This window comes from Carassius gibelio, chromosome A16 (assembly GCF_023724105.1).
Source record: "Carassius gibelio isolate Cgi1373 ecotype wild population from Czech Republic chromosome A16, carGib1.2-hapl.c, whole genome shotgun sequence".
Taxonomy (NCBI): domain Eukaryota; kingdom Metazoa; phylum Chordata; class Actinopteri; order Cypriniformes; family Cyprinidae; genus Carassius; species Carassius gibelio.
Window position 1 is genome coordinate 16,322,877 of NC_068386.1, and position 19,120 is coordinate 16,341,996.

The 19,120-nt window shown below is 36.8% G+C and overlaps 1 protein-coding gene across 1 annotated transcript; it reads right to left on the bottom strand.

The window, feature by feature from the left end:
* Positions 1–790: 790 nt before the first annotated feature.
* Positions 791–18,611, bottom strand: LOC128030775 (voltage-dependent calcium channel gamma-3 subunit-like). The gene is made up of 6 exons (XM_052618732.1): positions 18,287–18,611; positions 8,573–8,827; positions 8,176–8,400; positions 4,499–4,582; positions 3,611–3,751; positions 791–3,110 (listed from the first exon to the last, which is right to left on the bottom strand). Exons 3-6 carry the CDS (start codon positions 8,396–8,398, stop codon positions 2,281–2,283), a joined length of 1,278 nt encoding a protein of 425 aa, XP_052474692.1. The 5' UTR covers positions 8,399–8,400; positions 8,573–8,827; positions 18,287–18,611; the 3' UTR covers positions 791–2,280.
* Between the last annotated feature and the right edge of the window lie 509 nt (positions 18,612–19,120).

Below are 19,120 nucleotides of genomic sequence, written 5' to 3' on the forward strand. Positions count from 1 at the left end.
CTGCTGGCACAGGTTTATTAATTGTTGGTCGACTCGATACTGAAATGAATGCATGTTTGTGGGTGGGTACAATGAAACCCTCTCTAGACAGTCCTCCAATAGTGAGAAAGTGATGGCCCGCCCATCTGGAAATTAGGAAAGAATTAGGTCAATAATTGTCTACAATATTACAGAAAATTAAAAAAAAATAAATCTAATATGATTCTGCGAAATATCTAGATTACATCTTCAGGTACAGTTAAAAGAAAGATAGGTGTTAAGACTTTTTTTTCATTTTCTCATAAATTTTTTTAAGGTTATTATCAGAACAATGGTTCTTAACCTTTTGACTCCAAGGTCCCCTATTGTTTTAAACAATATTCAAAGGCCCTGCTACTTTTCCTGCAAAAAAAAACAAAAAAAAAAAAAAAAAGTTGATGAGGGGGTGAATTAAAAAAAGGAATATTTTGATTGGTTTGGCATATTTTCATTCAAATTTTGTTTTATTTTAATGATTTTAAGTCATCTTGTGTCCTCCTTGAAAGTTAGCCGAGGCCCCCTGGTTAAGAACCACTGTATTAGTTTATGGAAGCGCATTTCATCCTCCGCGTAAAAAACTGAAAACAATATAATGGTGACTTTATTTTTGTGACCTTGTATCTTATAATATGAGTTCTGTATTTTAAACATTAATCTCTCAATTGTCTCTATTTGTAACTTTGAGATGAAAACACACTTCCATAAAAGATCATCTTAGTTATCATCTATGGATACAAGATGTTAAAAACACACAAATGACATCACTCGTAGATTGTCTGTTGTTTCTTTTATATATATAAAATTCGTGCAATACAGTGTTAGAGTTGATCACACATTAAGATAAACCATATTTTCTTTAGATATATCTATTCTCATCTACATAATATTTATAACTGACCACATGAATGCTGTCTTGTGAAGTTTTTCCACATTTTTTTTTTTTAAATGAATAAAAAGAAGACTCCCACTTGCAGGAGATTGTGATTTGATGCCCACTTGCACTCTGTTATGTAATGTCCTGTGTTGACCTCTTGTTGGTCGGGATCATGGATAAAGGTTAAAGGTTAGCAGAATGTCCACATATATATATAATCTCTCTTTTAGAGAAGCTGACGGTTCAAAGGGAGTCAGGTGCAGCACAGTGAGCATTTTTTTTTTTTTTTTTTTTTTGGAGGGGAGCTTTGCCTTTGGGATGCTGTCATGATCACATGACAGTGAAGGGAACACACAAATGACACAGGGCATGCCTCAACATATGAGTTTAGGCCAATCAGAGCTCAAGGAAGACAGTGTCCTCATACATATTCAAAAAAATAATAAAACAAAGCCCCACCCACCCATTCTGCCCTTTTCAATACATGAAGACCTTGATCTGTACTCTAGATTTTTAAAGTGTGTCTTTTTTTAATTTTTATAAAGTTATGTATAATATACATTTGCTCAACAAAATCTTCCCTATCCTCCCTCCCTCGCTCCGATTTGAAAAGCACAGTTTTGGATAGAAGTCCCTATTCTGGGATATATACAAATATATCATTTGTCCCTCTTTCACCAAGTGAGGGAATGTTTTAATGCCCCAAAACAAGGATTTTCAATTCAACAAGTGCTACGTCTACTGCTAACAGTGATTTTAACAAAAATAGTATGATGGTAAGTTTATATAAAAATCTTTTTTCATTTGAACTCTGTCATTTCAGTCCATCAATCATGGTGCTGATCTCTCTACTGCGCTGGAAGACAGATATACAGATATTACACACTAAATTGCATGTTATCAAAGGGTAGAAAATAAAACTTTCTTTAAAATAAATAAAATGCTTCGCACAAAGTTAGTTGTAATAATAATAATCTCATTCTCACATACTGAATACACTCATGTTTCTGCAGTGCTCAGTATCACGTTTCGGACTCGCCGTCAAAATCTTTGAAAAGCAAAACAGTCTTTCTAGTTTAAGAACTAGAACCACTCAACATGATAAGAGCTAGCAGATCAAACTTAGTCAGAATAACAACAACACTTCACCGTCTTGAAATTCCACATCTAAAATCAAGCTAAATAATATCACAGTATCCCATGATTATAGTTTCATTAAGATTACACCTTATAAAACAGTACTGAAAAACACATGAGTGTTGTTGTTATTATGAGATGTTTGTAATACTCTTCCTCTTTATTTTTTCATAAAGTGAAACATTTAGTCAATGCCGTGAGTGTTTCCAGTCTTTCCATCTTCATTATCTACGCCAGCCCTCCTTATCGGTCTACACTGGTGTAGTTTTCCTATTTAGTGTGTTGGAGTTACTCTCTCTGTCACCTTTTCCTAGCCTATCCAGCGTTCCCATCCCTCGTTCCCGCTCCACCGTAGAGGAGGAGAAAGGTGGAGGCTGGGAGGATGGGATGGAGTTGCTGAGCGGCGTGTTGGAGTTGGAAGAATTCTGGACAGCTGAGGGATTGTGGGATTTGAGCGAGGGCAGCGTCCCACTCATCATCATGCCTCCTCCGCCCCCTCCGCTCTCTTTAGGGAAGCAGTTGTGCAGCTGGTATAGTGTAGCACGGTCCACCGTGCTGTATAGCGGAGGGGCTCCCAGCCCTCCTAAACCACCCAGTTTGGGGTCTCGGGAGAGGGTGTAAAGGGAAATATCGCCCCCTGGCAGAGCAGAGCGAGAAGAGTGGTTGGGAAGAGTGGACACAGAGATTTGCCCCTGGGAGAGTAAAGCAGACGGGGGCATTCCGAAGTTCTTACTCCCCGGTGGGCCACCAACGGGAGACGGGTCTCGTGAGCGCGAGGGGTCTGTGGATCGAGAGCTGGAACGCGATCTGCGGCGGAAACGGTAGCTCGGGAGCCGTAGCATGGCGTGAGTGGTGCTTTTAAAGATATCAGTGCGAGAGCGACAGCGGAGCTCCTTGTTCTTCTCGATGTAGATGTTTACCGCCAGGACGCCCACCATCTCAGCCAGGATGAAGGACAGCCCACCAAAGTAGAAGGACCAGCCGTAGGAGTACTGCCATTTCTTGTCCTCATCCTTCTTTGGGGAAATGTCACCCAGAGCGGCAGAAATGTACACTATCACACCAATGATGTTACTCAGGCCTAAAGATCAATGGTCAAAAACATGCCAACTGATCAAAACGTTCAGGTACAGAGAAATACAGTGATATGCAGCTTTTGTTTGCAGAATAACAGAGATTCAGAAGCATTCACAGTCCAATCTGGTAATTAGGTTTTATCAGATCAAATGTTTTTCATTTTACAGTTATATTGTGGATAATTCCGTACAGACTTGCAGTTAAATACATTTTTGTATTTTTGTATTCAGCATTTTATTGCATTCTGTGGTGTTTTCTGTCGCAGACTATATACTAGACATACAGTGGGGTCCACTTGTTTTAGAGCACAAGTGCAAAAGCTTTCATTTAGCATTTTTCTTCCTGAAAAAACATTTATATATCACTTTATATTATTGAAATTTAATAAAAATGTATGTAATATATATATATATATATATATATATATATATATATATATATATATATATATATATATATATACTGGACAAATGTATATACACACACACAATGCACACACTTTACCTGCCGCTACAAACAGAATGCCAGCGCCCAGCACGATGTTCCTTTTGCTCTTATAGAAACGGCTGGCTGCGATACAGACTCCTCCCATTAGCAGCAGGATGGCACTGAGAATGGGAAAGATGTTGGAGGCCCGGACCACTCCTGCAGGAAAAGAGAATAGAGGAGTAGAGAGACAGATGGGAGAGGGTGAGAGACGGAGAGCATTAGAAGCGTGAGACATGATGAGTGCAGTGGAATCAATTGTACATTCACACTGTACGTTGATATCTATGCACATTTTTAGATATAAATATCACGCTGAAATGATGCACCTGGGTAATTAAATAATGCCATTGTGCACTGTATATGAAACAGCCCCAGAGGAAAAATCTTCATCCCATCTGGGACCAGTCAAGCTGGGATAGTGCACGGAAATGCTATGTAAATACCAACCAAAATGCCAACCTGGGTGCATGCATGCATTTATGCGTGTGACATGCACGCAGGAAGCTGTAGCACAGAAATGTCTTCGAGCATTTCAGGGTATGTGAAGCATAGAATTTGCAGAATTATTGTGAATCCGCAATATGTAAAAAAAAAAAAAAAAACCTGCACAAAATATAGTTATTTAAAAGAAAGAAAATTTCTGTCATTATAGAATCTTTCCCATGGTGTTAAAAAAAATGCATTTAAAACAAATACATATTTAAAAAATGATTCTTAAAAAATGTGTAGAAAAATTTGAGACTACTCCAGAATGAGTAAATAGTGGCAATGTTTTATTTTTGGGTGAACGTTTATTACGTCTTTAACAAGGCAGCGGCATTTGTTGTAACTGCATTCCATTCATACAGCAGAAATCCTTTGTCAGGATAAAATCTATTGTAGTAATAAAGGGCAGCCTCTTACGCAGGACGTATTCTGCTCCATCATGATCAAAGTCAGCATCCTCTGGGAAGTGGTTGATCTGGGAGCACACACCACGCTTCACCCCTACAAGCATAAAGACAGGAACATCAGAGGTAAGACATCCTCGCAACAACCTGCACGTACTGCGCATATGGTAATTCTGAGCTTAACTGAGAATGAACTGCATCACTGTACCTCCATAAAAACCCCTCACACTTTCATGCAGATGTTGTCTACATGTACAAGCTCTCATTGCAATTTCTGGCATAAATAAGTGACACTGCTCTTTCATTACACAACCATTCAAGAGTTTGGGGTCACATGATCCTTCAGAAATCATAATATTCTAATATGCTGATTCACTGCTTAAGAAACATTTCTTTTTATTATCAACGTTGAAAACAGTTGTGCTATTTAATGTTTTTGCAGAAACCATTATACATTCAGTGTTGATCAAGAGAAAATAACACCATTCATTTGAAACAGAAATTATTTGTAACATTATAAAGGTCTTCACTGCCAATTTTGACGAATTTAATGTGTCCTTGCTGAATAAAAAAGTGTCTTATATGGTAAGTAATTAAATTAATTATTATTTTCTCCTACTAAAATTATACTATAGCCACTTGTTTTTTATACACAGATTTTTTGCTATAACAGGTACATTTTTTTTAAAATGAAACCAGCATTAATGTGAGAGACAGACAGATAGATCTACACACACACACACACACACCCTTAAAACTCATTTAGGAATACCGCTGAAATACCAATTAATGGTTTAATCCACAATCCAACCTCTTGAAATCAGATAGGGAAGTCATTTTTGGATTGTAGCGCCTGATACAGATCTAATTCTCTGAATTCATTATGTTCATTTGTTAAGATGTGGAACTGGAAACATATACATACACCAGAGAAATCAGCCCTGGAGTCAGTGGGGGAGTGAATAGCTACCCGCTCTAGTGCAGACAGACAGACGCACTATGATGACATCATGACTGCTGTGGGAATGTGATGGATTGATGAGACAGACGAAGGGAGATACAGGTGGGCAGGTGTGGGGGGGATTCTTTTCACAGGGGGATTCTTTTCTTTTTATATTCCTTCTTTCATGGAGCTTAGTCTATAAGAAAGAGATGAGGGCACAAAAGGAAAAGATGTCATTGAGGAGAATCTGGCATCACCGTTTCAGTTCTTTCAGCAATGGCCTTGTGTCACCAGACCACTCTAGAAACATTCACATTGTTGCTATTTAATATATAATATATATAATTTTTAATTATTGTACTATTAATACAATTGTAAATAATAATTTTCCAGTAAAATTGCAATTAAAATTTTTGACACTATTACTCACTATAATTTTATTTAATTCTTAAACATTTTTTTTTTTTTCTGGACACAGAAGGTTGAAAAATGTCCAACTCCGAGTAAAAATCAGCGCTAGTCACTGTTTACTTTTTTACGAGGGCGTTTAAGTGCCACATTAAAAAACGTAATCTAAAATAATGAGATTAAAGTCTAAATATTTTGAGAATAAAAGCCAAATATTTTTTGAATACATTTAAACTATGAGAATAAAGTCAAAATATTTTGAGAATAAAATAAAAAATATGAGAATAAATTAGTAACATTTAAACGAGATCAAAGATATAATATTTTGAGAAAATAGTCTATATTGCGCATGCAAATGTCCCAGATTGGGAGCACTGGAAGAAATTCCGGTGGCCTGGCAACTGATTTGAATATATGTGGGATTACTGAAATCATACCATGTGTCAGTCATATAATCGCAGGGACAGTAGGTCTATGCCTGGAAATAATATTTCATGTCTTCGAATGCATTCATTATTTGTAGTGCGACACACTCAACCAATAATAGCAATTAACTTTGTGCTTATGGTTCTTTTAATATAAAAAAAAGTCAAGAAACAAAAACAAAGCTGGTTAAGACCAGCACCAAGCCACTCTTGCTGGTCTAAACTGGGCTTCTCAGCAGGTATGTGACCTTGTTTTCTTTGATATATATAAACATGAAAGCAACTCGTAGCTTTAAGAGTATCATTAGCCTCTGCTTTTGATTGCTACAGCAGCAGGGGAGCATAGATGAAGGTCAGGACGAGGCCCAATGTGTGTGTGTGTGTGTGTGTGTGTTCATGAATCCAGTTTGGGTGATGTAACAATCTGTGCACCTATCATCACACAGCCAACAGTATTTGCTGTTTGGGCCGGTTTAGCTGTGACATTCATTATGCAGATCTAAAATGTCCGCTTTCCACTTCACCTGCTCCTAATTGCGTTTCTACTAAGCATCCATCTTGGCTCTAATCCCTGGGGAAAAAGTAAGGATGCCTTGACCTCTAAACTATGCCAAGTGTGCTGTAACACTACAGCGACCAAAGGGGCAAAGAAAGAGTGGAAATTAATGAGATAGAGAAGGAAACAAAGAGAGACGACTGAGAGAGAGGCCGCGTCGCTGTGTTGATTGGGAATCCAGGCTTATCTTTAATTGAATGCTTTGTTATCAGAGAGCTTAGCCATGAGGCTAAATTAGCAGAGCACAATGGCCGGCTGCAGGCAGAGCGGAGAGCACATTATACCGGGATGAGTGAGAGCATGAGGTGCAAGAACGCCCCTAAGACCGCGACCTCTCAATGCAATCAGCCCAGCCTTTTAATTAGGCCTTCACAGGCTTTTTTGGGCTTCGCTCCTAGACTCAAATCTCTTTAGCGGTAAATGACCATATCAGGATTCAAGACGTGTATTTGTTTTATGATATTGTGTGTGTTAATTATCCTTAAATACTATTTCTATTAAGAATTTAACTCCTTTTGAAATGGTTTCATCCCTTATACAGGCAAATTAGCCATTTTTAGAACACAAACACACACACACACACACACATCAAATCAGCATGTAGAATGATTTCTGAAGGATCATATGAAGACTAGGGTTAAGGTTAGATTAATGCCTGCAAAAAATTCAGCTTTGCCATCACAGAAATAAATGACATTTTAAAATATTTGTTGAAACCAGTTATTTTAAATTGTAATAATTTTTCTTTAAGTATTACATTTATATATATATTTTTTACATCTATCTATCTATCTATCTATCTATCTATCTATCTATCTATCTATCTATCTATCTATCTATCTATCTATCTATCTATCTATCATATATATTTTTATTTTACGCAAGATTATAGGCAAATATATGTTTAATTTCTTACTGTTAAAAACTAGGTCTGTCAACAGGAAAAAAGTTATTGATTAATCTCATAATTTCCATCATTAAAATATATTTATTAATATACATTCCTATATATTTATATATATATATATATGTGTGTGTGTGTGTGTGTGTGAATAAGTAAATATGTTGTAATGATTCATGCTTTTTAGTCATTTTTAATTCTACAGACTTTATGAAAATGATGAGTTACTATATATAATCAGTTAATATATTATGTTCCATATCCTATTTTGATGTACTATTTTCTGTTTTTCAAACTGTGGCCTAGTATATTTTTAGTATTAAAACTCTTATCCTAGGGCTGCCCGGATGAAGGCAAATGTTAATAAATCATAACTCTTCTTATTTTCTCTCAAATAACTGCACATATACGCCCCCAGACCCCCACAATGTAACCAAGAGTGAAGACAGCGGCTGACCCTCCAGACAACAGATCCTCCACAGGCCGGAGTGCGTCAAGGCCCCGGGGTCCTTCTTCTCCTTATTATGGGGATCCTCTTGTGAGTTGTTGGCGGTGCTGTTGCAGATGAGCGCCCGAGAGTACAGCCAATAATCCGTGCCGATAGCCACCGTCATCAGGCCGAAGGATGCGAAAGCACCCACGATGGTGAGAAGGATCTGAATGCCCTTCTCACACACCATGCCTATGGGAGAGAGTGAGAGAAGCAAGAATCACTGCCTGCCCATTTATCTTTCCTCTCATTTGTTTTATACTGATAGTGTAGAGATGGAGAGATGAGAAATGTCCGACCTCTTTCCCTCTGTTGCCATCAGCCTAAAGATCATTGAGTACTGTTACCTGATTGTGGAGCTTACCTGACGGCGAGTTTCTGTCCTTCGACTCAATTTTGAAATCTTTCTTTTCCTCGTCAGATGAGAATGTGCTGTCCCTTCAATCCGGGCAGCATCCATCGACTGTCCTCGCACACTCCTTTTCTCCTTCCTGTACTCGTTTACTCCCCCTGTTTCTCTGGACCACAATGGAGAAGCTTGTGTCGGTGCCTCCGTGTGTGTATAGTCTTACTTTGTGTCAGTTCTGGTCATTGCTGATTAAAATAAAAAATAAAAAACCTGGAGATAGAAAAGAATGAAAAGAGAGTGAGACTATATTCTGCTGCAACTTCTTTGCCATAAACAAAAACACTGGGGGACCTTTAGCAAGGAATGATTCTAAAGACCTTGGGGAGAGAGGAGCAATGGCAGGGCTCCACTGTTTGAATCGCAAAAACATGGCGAGATGGGAGGGGACAGTGCTTTCATCCCTTGGGCTGAGATAAGGGAATAACTGAGAAACATGCATTTCAGCAACATTACATGAAATGGATCATTGCAGTCAGTCTGTATAGACTCCCTGACCAAGCAGGAGGAGAAATGTTACTTCACAGCACTGGATGTTTTATGTTAACCACACCTATATGAGACAGATATGCTCAAGAATACACACACACACACAGTGAAAAACCTATAAAACAATTGTGCAGTACGCATAATTTAACAAACTTAATTTAGCAAACATAACGCAAGGGTTGACTTGGCTGTTAATAATTTATAATGCAATATGGCACAGCCATCAAAATGGGTTAAACCATGCTCGCATGGTGAGCGTCTGCGGTACAGATTTGTAGCCCTCATAGAAAAATCCCTTTTGAGTAAAGCAAGGATGTCAAATCTGAGCAGTTTTCTTATGTGTCAGTGACATATTAATGTGGCATGAAAAATGAACACAAAAATATTCTATATGTGGAATTTTGCAATGGGGCAATCTAAACAATTCTAACAAAAGACACATATCAGTTTTAAGCTGTTAGAGAAGCTGATAGACTGCAAATACAAAAATAGCACAAACAAACAAAATATGATCTGTACAAAAGTTACACAATATTAACCAATATAATACAACCAATAAAAATGGTACACAGTATGAGTTTCAAACAGCTGTTAAATACATTTATTAGGGATTGTAATCTTTGTGTAAAAGTACACTTTAGCATATTTTTGTATGTTCATAAAGTATATGAATACATGAGTACTTATCATGGAAATAATATACCGAAAATAATATAATATTACACTGCAGTGCAAGCTAGAAGTAATATTTTCAGAAACTTAATTTCATGCAATTGCAAATAAAGGAAAATGTATTATAGATTAAAAATGTATTAAATGCAATTTCGGTAAGATTTAACTACAACTTTATATGTGATTTCAAAATTTTAAAATAGGTTATATATTTTATATACATGTCATTTCTATTGAAACGTGTATGTTATGTGTTTAAATGTATTAAATATATTATACTAAATATTTTTGTAATTACTCATTTGAATAGAAAAAGCTGCAGTTTAGTTAATATATTAATTTTACATTTATTAATGAATACCACAGTGCAGTTAAAGTTATAATCAAGTACTTTTACTTTAGTAGGTTAGTCTACGCTTTAAAACATGACGAATGATTATTACAATATAATGACTTTTTACATTTAAGATCTGAATTGCACTACTACAAATCACTACTAGACTCCTTTTTTAAATAATATCTACAAATGACTTCTATGACCACAGATAAAGGTAGAGGTATTAATCAGAAAACCAAAATGACAAAATAACTTGATAAAAGCAGATGGAAAAGATGATAAGCTCTCATTTAATCTCTTCTCACACAGTGAAGTAATCAAGTTTATTTTGAGCAATGCAAGAATCTTTGAATGAAATAGTGAAAAATGGAGACAGAGAGGCAACAGTCTGTTTCTGCACTCTCAGTCGAGTCTCAGCAGGGAATAAAGCATCATGTGACATTAACCTGTGTAAGATGGGACCAAGACTTCATTACAGCTCCTGTCTCTGCCAGCAGAGCTTGTCACAAAGTCACAGATCACAAACGTCTCTTTTCTTGCTGAGTAAGCGCTGATTGATGGTGCTTTATAACATTGCCTGTAGTAAGGAGGCTTTAAAACTTCAAAAATGTAGGTTGCCAAGTAGCTAACTGCAGTGCAGCAATATTGTATGCTTCTAAGTTATTACTAACTAATACTAATAACTTATAAATATTAATTTAATTAAAAATGTTGCTTGGAGAATGCTTGAAACGATAATTACAATATTTTACTGGTGTACTATGAACTTTAAATCTAATGTGCACTTTAAATTTACTAATACACTATACAAATCTAGTGTGCAAAAACTAGAAACTACTACCACAAAGTAAAGTACACTATGCAGTGTGAACTTCCATGCTCAATGCTCTAAAAAATTTGTTGCAGAAAGTACCCTGTGCCCTGAGAAATGTGATGAATATGCAGTAAGTGCTAAGTTAAACTGCATTATGTATCACTGGGCCGGTACCCTTTCAAAAAGTACTAAAATGTACCACTTATGTGCAAATATGCGCCCTTAGGAACTACTAATATGCAGCCTTTAGGGGTAAATAAGGCACATAGCTGTACTTTTTTAAAAAGGAACTGCACCAATGACAGCTTGTGTACACTTTTGTAGTGTATGGTATAAATACATAGAATAGTACATACTGTTTTGTACATACACAGTATAGCATTGTATGTCAGTCTTTTGTATATAATATGAGGTATGTGTATAGAATGTACAGTACATGTGTAGCATGCACTATTATGCACTACTGAGCACTGAAAAATGTAGTATGCTTTGTGTCAGAAAGATTTTCTGTTTTTGAAATGAATGTGCTCATTTGATAAAAATATAGTAAAACGTTAATGCCATGAAATTATTACAATTTTAAAAAAAAATTATATTTCAATATAGTGTAAAATGTCATTTATGTGTGTGATGGCAAAGCTTTTCAGTAGCCATAACTACAGTCCTCAGAGTCACATGATCCTTCAAAAATCATACTAATATGGTACTCAAGAAACATTTCATATGATCAAATGTTGAAAACAGCTTCAATATTTGGTAGAAACCACAATCAAGTTTCAGGATTCCTTCATAAATAGAAAGTTTAAAGAACAGCATAATCACAATAATCACAAAATTATTCGTATCTACATTCGGATAAAACTAGGTGGAGAGTCGTACAATGTTTTTTTTTTTTTTTGTTAGTTTTTTTTGCTATGTATAATATTCCGGTGATCCCCTGGCTCAGCTGTTATCTAGCAAAAACTAGACTGTGCCAGCCTCGGCCGAGTATTCAGGCAGAATTATTCCTTGTCCATTATTCATTTTTGAAGCCATTATCCGTGCCATTCCGATGGTAGTCTGCTTCGGGCACACCTGTTATTACATTACATATTTTAATTTTACATGCAACATAAACAAGGTCATAGAAAGTAACAGCTACAGGCACTCTTGTAATCCTAAAATTCACATACTTGCCAACCATGCATGCATTATGGTTAATGCATGCTCGAGTAGCCGATTGTTTCTGACAGCGCCTACTAGTGGTTGAAGTAGTCAATCACTCAACTACTTGACTAATCTATGCAAGCCCGAGTTCATAATAATATAATTAAAAAAAAAAAATTGCGGACATTTTGGCTAAAACTGGATCCTGGAGAAAAAACAACAACTGAGAACCACTGCATCACAGCATTCACTGCTTAACAAAACATCATTACTTCTCCTCAAATGAAGAATTTGTACATTCCTCTCCCAAACACAGTGCCAAAAGTGTTCCCGATTATTAATAATAGGCCATCATTTTTTTCACAGTTCACATGACTGCCCACAGAAAGCCAGTGAGAACTGAACAGCCCTGAAGGGTTTAACTCCACCTCTGCAGGCCACAGAAACATTAACTAAGGTAGTATGAAATACACTGTTCTTCTATCAAACTAATCAGCCTGAGAGTCACTCACAAGACAGTTTCTGTGTGATGCCTCTACTTAAAACAAAAAAAGAGCATCAAACTGAGAACCACACACATAACACATGATATGAAGCAGATCGCCTCTGTGTTTCCAGTCTGCCACGTCCATCCGTTATAAATACAAGCATATGGCTTTACAGACCACAAAAATCACATATTTATTTGACATCTATTTATAATCACACTGGGACAAGAAAAAAACAGCAGAGATCTTGTTCTCATGAGACTGTCACGTAATCAGCCAGAATGGTGGTTCCATTCATAATTTCACAGTGATTGCTGCCATGTAAGAATTGATTTGCAAGGCTTGGTGGGAGGAAAAGACACAAACTTACTCATTTCCCCCAGATCATTACTTCCTCACCATACATTCGACATGTCAAGAATGTGCACGTCGAGTAACCAATCAAAATGACAGACAATTTATACAATCATTCAGACAAATCGTGTCACGACCGTGAAAGGCGAAGCCGTGATTATGGGAAATGCGTCCAATTATTATGACTCGTGGATCAAAATAATTAGCACCTAAGTCCCTGCTGCAGTCGTGACAAAGAGCGTCAATTATGACCTCTTCTGCACCGTTCAGAAGAGAGGGAGACACAAGCAGATGGAGAGAGACTGAACAGAGCAGAAGCGATATAATAATGGGGAGTCCGAATGAAATCAAACAAAAGTCAGCCCACTGAAGCTGAAATACTTGTTATTCACTGAGAAAACTGAACAGCATTGTACATCAAATGAATGCAGTGAAAGGCTACCTTCACCCTTCTGTGTCTATGAATTTAGAGCTGCTGCGGCATCATCGTCATACTGAGGGTGTAAGACCATACTGAGCTCAGAGATAACATCGCTTATGAAAGATTAGAGCATAACACCTGAGCTCTCGTCCCCGCATACCCTTTAAAACACCTCTCACATTCCCACTGCTCTCATTATCAACCAGCCTCACCTCAAATGTGCCCCAGCTCTGGACACACAAAATGTGTTGCCTCATCATATATATATATATATATATTTATGTCTTCTGACTGCGTTTCGACACATCATGTTCCTGTAATTTAACATTTAACAGTAGAGGATAGCACAAGGTCACAGGTTCAATTCATAAAAGCAACATATCATGTAGCATGAAGTCAGCCAATCAGATTAGAGCTTGCCAGAATGAGGAAATGAGCGTGCCATCTGAGGCTGAGAGACTAAGTTTAGGCTGACACCTGCTGTGTTCATTTTATACTACAAACACAGACCTCTTAGAAGAGCCATCAATGAAAAATAAATGCTGTGTTTATTTCAGACCATGTTTCCCCTTAAAAGAAGTGAATGCAATTTTGCCTATATTGTGCTTCGAGACAATGTGTCCACAACTAATTAGTCATTTAGCTGACACATTTCATAAATAACTTTTAATGGTATATTTTTTGTTAGATGGACCGTCCCCTCGAGCAACCTCGGGTTAAGTGCCTTGCTCAAGAATACAATAGTGATGGTGATATTTCATGAATCATCCCTTGCACAATCTTTTTCTTATTAGCCAAGCTCTACACTACACCAGATTATCAACTGACATGACCACTATTATGAAGAAATGAATGTGAGAAGAGCTCTTGTGATGAGTCAGCAGGCACTACATTTATACTTTAGCAGAGGGGACAATATTTGCATAATAACAATATGCAATGGCATACATGGATTTCATTTCAGGAAGAGGTCACCTTAGCGATTCAGTTTCAACAGTCGAAAAAGACAGCACAAGGCACAGGATCACTCAATAAAATAACATCCATTTAAGCCCCAATTCATTCAATTTAGGCCCCATTAAAGAAATAAACTACATTTTAAAATACAGAAAACAATTATTTTAAATTGTAATCATGTTTCACAATATTACTGTTTATACTGTATGTTTTGATAAAAAGAAATAGAGCTTTTATGATTAAAACACAGAATGGTAGTATTACATTACCACATGGTATTTCACAATAAATAAATAAATGAATAAAAATGGCAATTTATTGAGAGAAATGAGAAATCATTAACAAAACCAAATTAAGCAATTAGATTAATTTACTGCATGTCTCTTCACATTCAAGCAAGCACAGCTAGGCTTCATTCCCTCCCAATAATATATCACCTGCACTCACATCATTCTGAGAGCATCTGATAGGTGTTTGCATAAAATGATTCAGTAGCCGTGTATGAAAGTATGAGCATTTCTGCTCAGGGATATCCCCTCTAATACATTAATATATCCATGGCTCTTTTATTTTAAGTAAAGTTCTTTTCAGAAGAACTTCAGACATAAAGATCATTTGCCGTGAGGCAGTTGTTCACTGAACGATGAACAATGATATAGTTGCAGTTCTGCTGCTGTATCTGTGTAGGAAGCTCGGAGGAAGAGAGCAAGTGAGGATATTCATTTCATTTGCTTAACCTGGATGTCCGTGTCTCCTCCCACATGCAATTAACGGAGTCTCTAAACAAGTGCCATTACCTTGTTTCTAAATTCCTTTTGAGATCCAGATAAGCAATGAACTGACTGAATTAATTATTTCTCTTGCTTACAGCTTGCTATAGGTTTTATTTGATGACTACGCATGAAGGGAACAAATGATCACAATCTGTCTCTTGCACTTTGTCTCATCTGTATTTAAGGTAGAGGATTCTCCTTCCATAAAAGTTTCAGTCCCAGTTGGGACAGATGTAAGGGAGATTTAATTAACACAACTTTAAGGACAATCTAAAAGCCTGTAAGTTGTTCAGTTTGATTCAGATTATTTTTTTTTTTTCAAGCAAGTCCCTTATGCTCAGCAAGGCTGCATTTATTTGTTCAAAAATACAGTAACATTTTGAAATATTAGTTAAATAAAAATAACTGTTTTCTATTTTAATATATAAAAGATTTCAATTTATTTCTTCAATGGCAAAGCTGAATTTTTTGCAACTATTACAAATCGTTCTAATTTGATAATTTGTCGCTCAGGAAACATTTAAAGTGTATATAAATAAAAGCATTAATTGTATTTAACTTTTGCATGTATATTATATTATATTATATTATATTATATTATATTATATTATATTATATTATATTATATTATATTATATTTGATCACAAAATTAATTTGCTGTGCGAGATCTAACTGACTGCATGTTAATGGCAGATTTCTATGCAGGACTTAAATGTAAATGTAAATATGAAGATTATGTAAATTACTTCAAAAATTGTGTTTCTTTATTAAATGTTACTATTTGTATCCACTGCTTGAAAAATACATCTGTCATCTGAGCCAAAAAATGGTTTAAAATCAGTACTAATGCATCAGTGCACTAGGGTGAAAGTAAGAACACTGCAAACAGATGTTGCCTGACTCATCTGATGTCACTGTCTGTTAAAAAGCCACGCTAATGTAACCATGAACAGGACCTGAACCGCACTGACCATAAAGCAATCTACATATCAACAATGCACAAACCAACATCTAATTATGTTTTAAAGGCAAAAAACACTCCTTCACTGATGTACTGTAGGTAGAAAAACTGGCGTTCGTGAGGATACAGGTTTACTGGGAGAATGAGGGGTCACTTCACTCCACTTTGTTTGTCTGCTGCAGTATGACTGTTTTAAAAACTGTATTGGTCTAGTGGGAAAGAACAAGTGTGCCTGGAAATGTGTTATGACTAACACAAGGTACACTTCATGGGATGGCGAAGATAAGTGAAAACAATCCATGTCTTGATCATATTCCACTATTTATCAGTTTCAAAACCATGCAGAGGCCTCTTCTCACTAAGATAAAATTTGTCATTTATGTCTGAAGCATTACAGCCAATGGACTCCATATTTTTACCATTTACTCCTCTAAATTATACAGAAAATAATCTCAGTCAGGGGTCCGCTCTTTAATAATTGCAAAAAAAAAAAAAAAAAAAAAGCCATCCATTGGGGTTTCTTCTCCTTTACTGTTGTCTGAAATGCTCTCAGTTCTTGTATAGATTGTGGGAAATGGTGTTGGTACAGCAATGCTGACACAGGACTCTACAGAGTATTACATAATTACGATCCCAGGAGACGCAATCTGCTTAAACAGAATTCTCCAAACGAGAGCGATACAACCTGAGCCCTGACCAGGTGCTTTCTTTCAATAAAACAATTCTGTGTGGTCATAGGCCAAGAAAAGGATGGAGGCACACTGCGAGCACACAAGCATGCTGATTAAGGTATGTGCCAAAACTAGACACTGCCATCACTAGCTTGCATTCTGTGGTTTTTAACTGCTACCTCATTCATTCACTTTTTATTGTTATCATGAAACACACATTATTTCTTAAATAAGCAAGTGAAATAACAGTTCAGATCAACTTTAATGCCTATCTTTATTAAATAAAAAATAAAAACACTTCTGTTTCCTATCTGGCATTGTATATTGCACGATATATTATATTTCAAATTTGGATAAAAGTGTCAGCTAGATGCATAAATGTAAATGTCAATTTACGGTAAACGGTGGCAGCTGTAGTTGACAGAATGCTGGGGTGTTTTAGTGACAGCATATTTTACACTTCTTACACTTTTACACTTTACACAAGTGCAGTTATACTACATTTTTTATAATATATATATATATATATATATATATATAAAATAGTCCAATAACCCATATGATGACAAAAATCGTAAAATACAGGGCTAATTAATACATTGTTTGTAACTGAAAACTTAAGTAAGAAACTTTTTTTCTAAAAATGTCAACAAACATTTTTACAATATTTGACAGTAAAATTGTAAACATGTATTGTCTTAAAATACGCATTTTTTTTCTCACGAAATACACCATATGCTATTTTACAGTTAACAGGATTTTACTGCATTTTTACATGAATTGTTTCAATAACAATAAACACTATTAACACACACACACACACACACACACACACATATTATTATATTATTATAATTAACTTGATTGTAAAACATTTTTACAGTGTAGGCCTTTATTGTCAGTGTGACAAATTTGCCTTATGCTGAAACAGAGGCCTCTTGACAGCAAAAGCTATGCTCCTAAGGTCACATAATGTGACCGCAAAGCATGGATCAAACATGCACGAGCAGGGATGTGAAAAGGTCCACGCTTGTGTTCAGTGAGATCAGATAAATGGTCAGGGTGAAGTGTGGGAGCTGACAGCAGAGGCTGGGCGCTGATGCGAACCGCAGTGCATTCATTAGACGAGTCCTCCACCGACACCGAAAATGGACGCCTTTCTCTGAAAAAGCCCTCTATTCTCGCTTCAAAAAGCTGAAGGGAAAGGATGTGTCCGAGGAGCCGCAACAGACTTGCTCTGGAAGTGTATTAACGGTGTTTGTTCCGTCGAGCTCCAGATAAGGAGAGTTTATGCTGCACATGCATAATGAATGCGAAGAAGCGCTTGCCGATGCACAATGAAGACGATTTAATTTATCGTATTACCCCCTTTATGTTTGCTATAACAAACATTTGCAGAGACAACCAAATGCAGGCGAAGAGCTTTGAGAAAATCGACAGTTGAGCTTGCAGGCTTGCAATTTGGCATCGATTGATTCCGCTCTTTTCATTCCACATGGACACACACATGCAAACGGAAACATCCAAACAGCCCCCCAAAATTGCGAGCACACACGTAGACACAGAAAAATCTGAGATTATTGCTTACCAGTTTAGTTTGTCTTGTGTTTGAAGACCGTCGCACTCCCAGAGCGGAAGACTAGGAGAGATGATTGCATATCAAGAGAAATGAACCGTAAACGAGTTAGAAAAGAAAAGAACGGAGGGGGTTGTGCGTCTCAAAAAGCGTTTACAAATGTCGTCCAATAATTATAATATTGATAAAAAAAAAATAGTTACAAATATGAATCTCTCTCAAGGCAGACAGTATATAGGATATATTCGACGCGCACACGTCCCCACGTCACTCGAGTACGGATTTGTCTAGAGCGCGTGTAGCCGGTGCGTGTGCGCGTCTGCGTCTCCCCCGCCCGCGCCGCAACCCTTCGCTCGCTCCATCCGTCCCCTTCCTTACCCCGAGTGTGCGTGAGAGAGAAAGAGAGAGAGAGAGGATGAGTCGTACGCAACTTGTCGCATACCAAATCCTGACAGACCAGAGGAAATTCGCGCCATTGTGCTTTTGAAAAATGAAAGCTTTTCCCCCAGACCTTCAAAAAGGTTTCACCTGCAGTTTGGGTACCAAATGTTCCCACAATTACTGTGCAACATGAAATGCGCTGACATGCACAATTTTACAAGCTTGACAAGCATAAAACTTGTGTCAGGTGATTTCTATTTGTTTAATAGTTGTTTAATCAGTATATTGTCTTTGACTACAGCAGACAAGAATACAACGAACTGCAACATTTAGCTGATGAGGTACTTTAATGTGTCTGTATACTGATTTCATGTTCACTTCTTGTAATACTTTCAATAAATAACTCTCCTCCTAAAGTGTTTTTTCAATAGTTTGACTTTTGACACTGCATTTTATTTTGGACCA

Excerpts from the sequence above, each read along its gene's own strand:
- LOC128030775 (XM_052618732.1), bottom strand. The coding sequence starts at position 8,398 with ATGGTGTGTGAGAAGGGCATTCAGATCCTTCTCACCATCGTGGGTGCT. Across the intron at positions 4,583-8,175 it reads GAGGATCTGTTGTCTGGAGG|GGGTGAAGCGTGGTGTGTGC; the intron begins GTCAGCCGCTGT and ends TTATGCTTGTAG. Across the intron at positions 3,111-3,610 it reads CATTCTGTTTGTAGCGGCAG|GCCTGAGTAACATCATTGGT; the intron begins GTAAAGTGTGTG and ends ATTGATCTTTAG.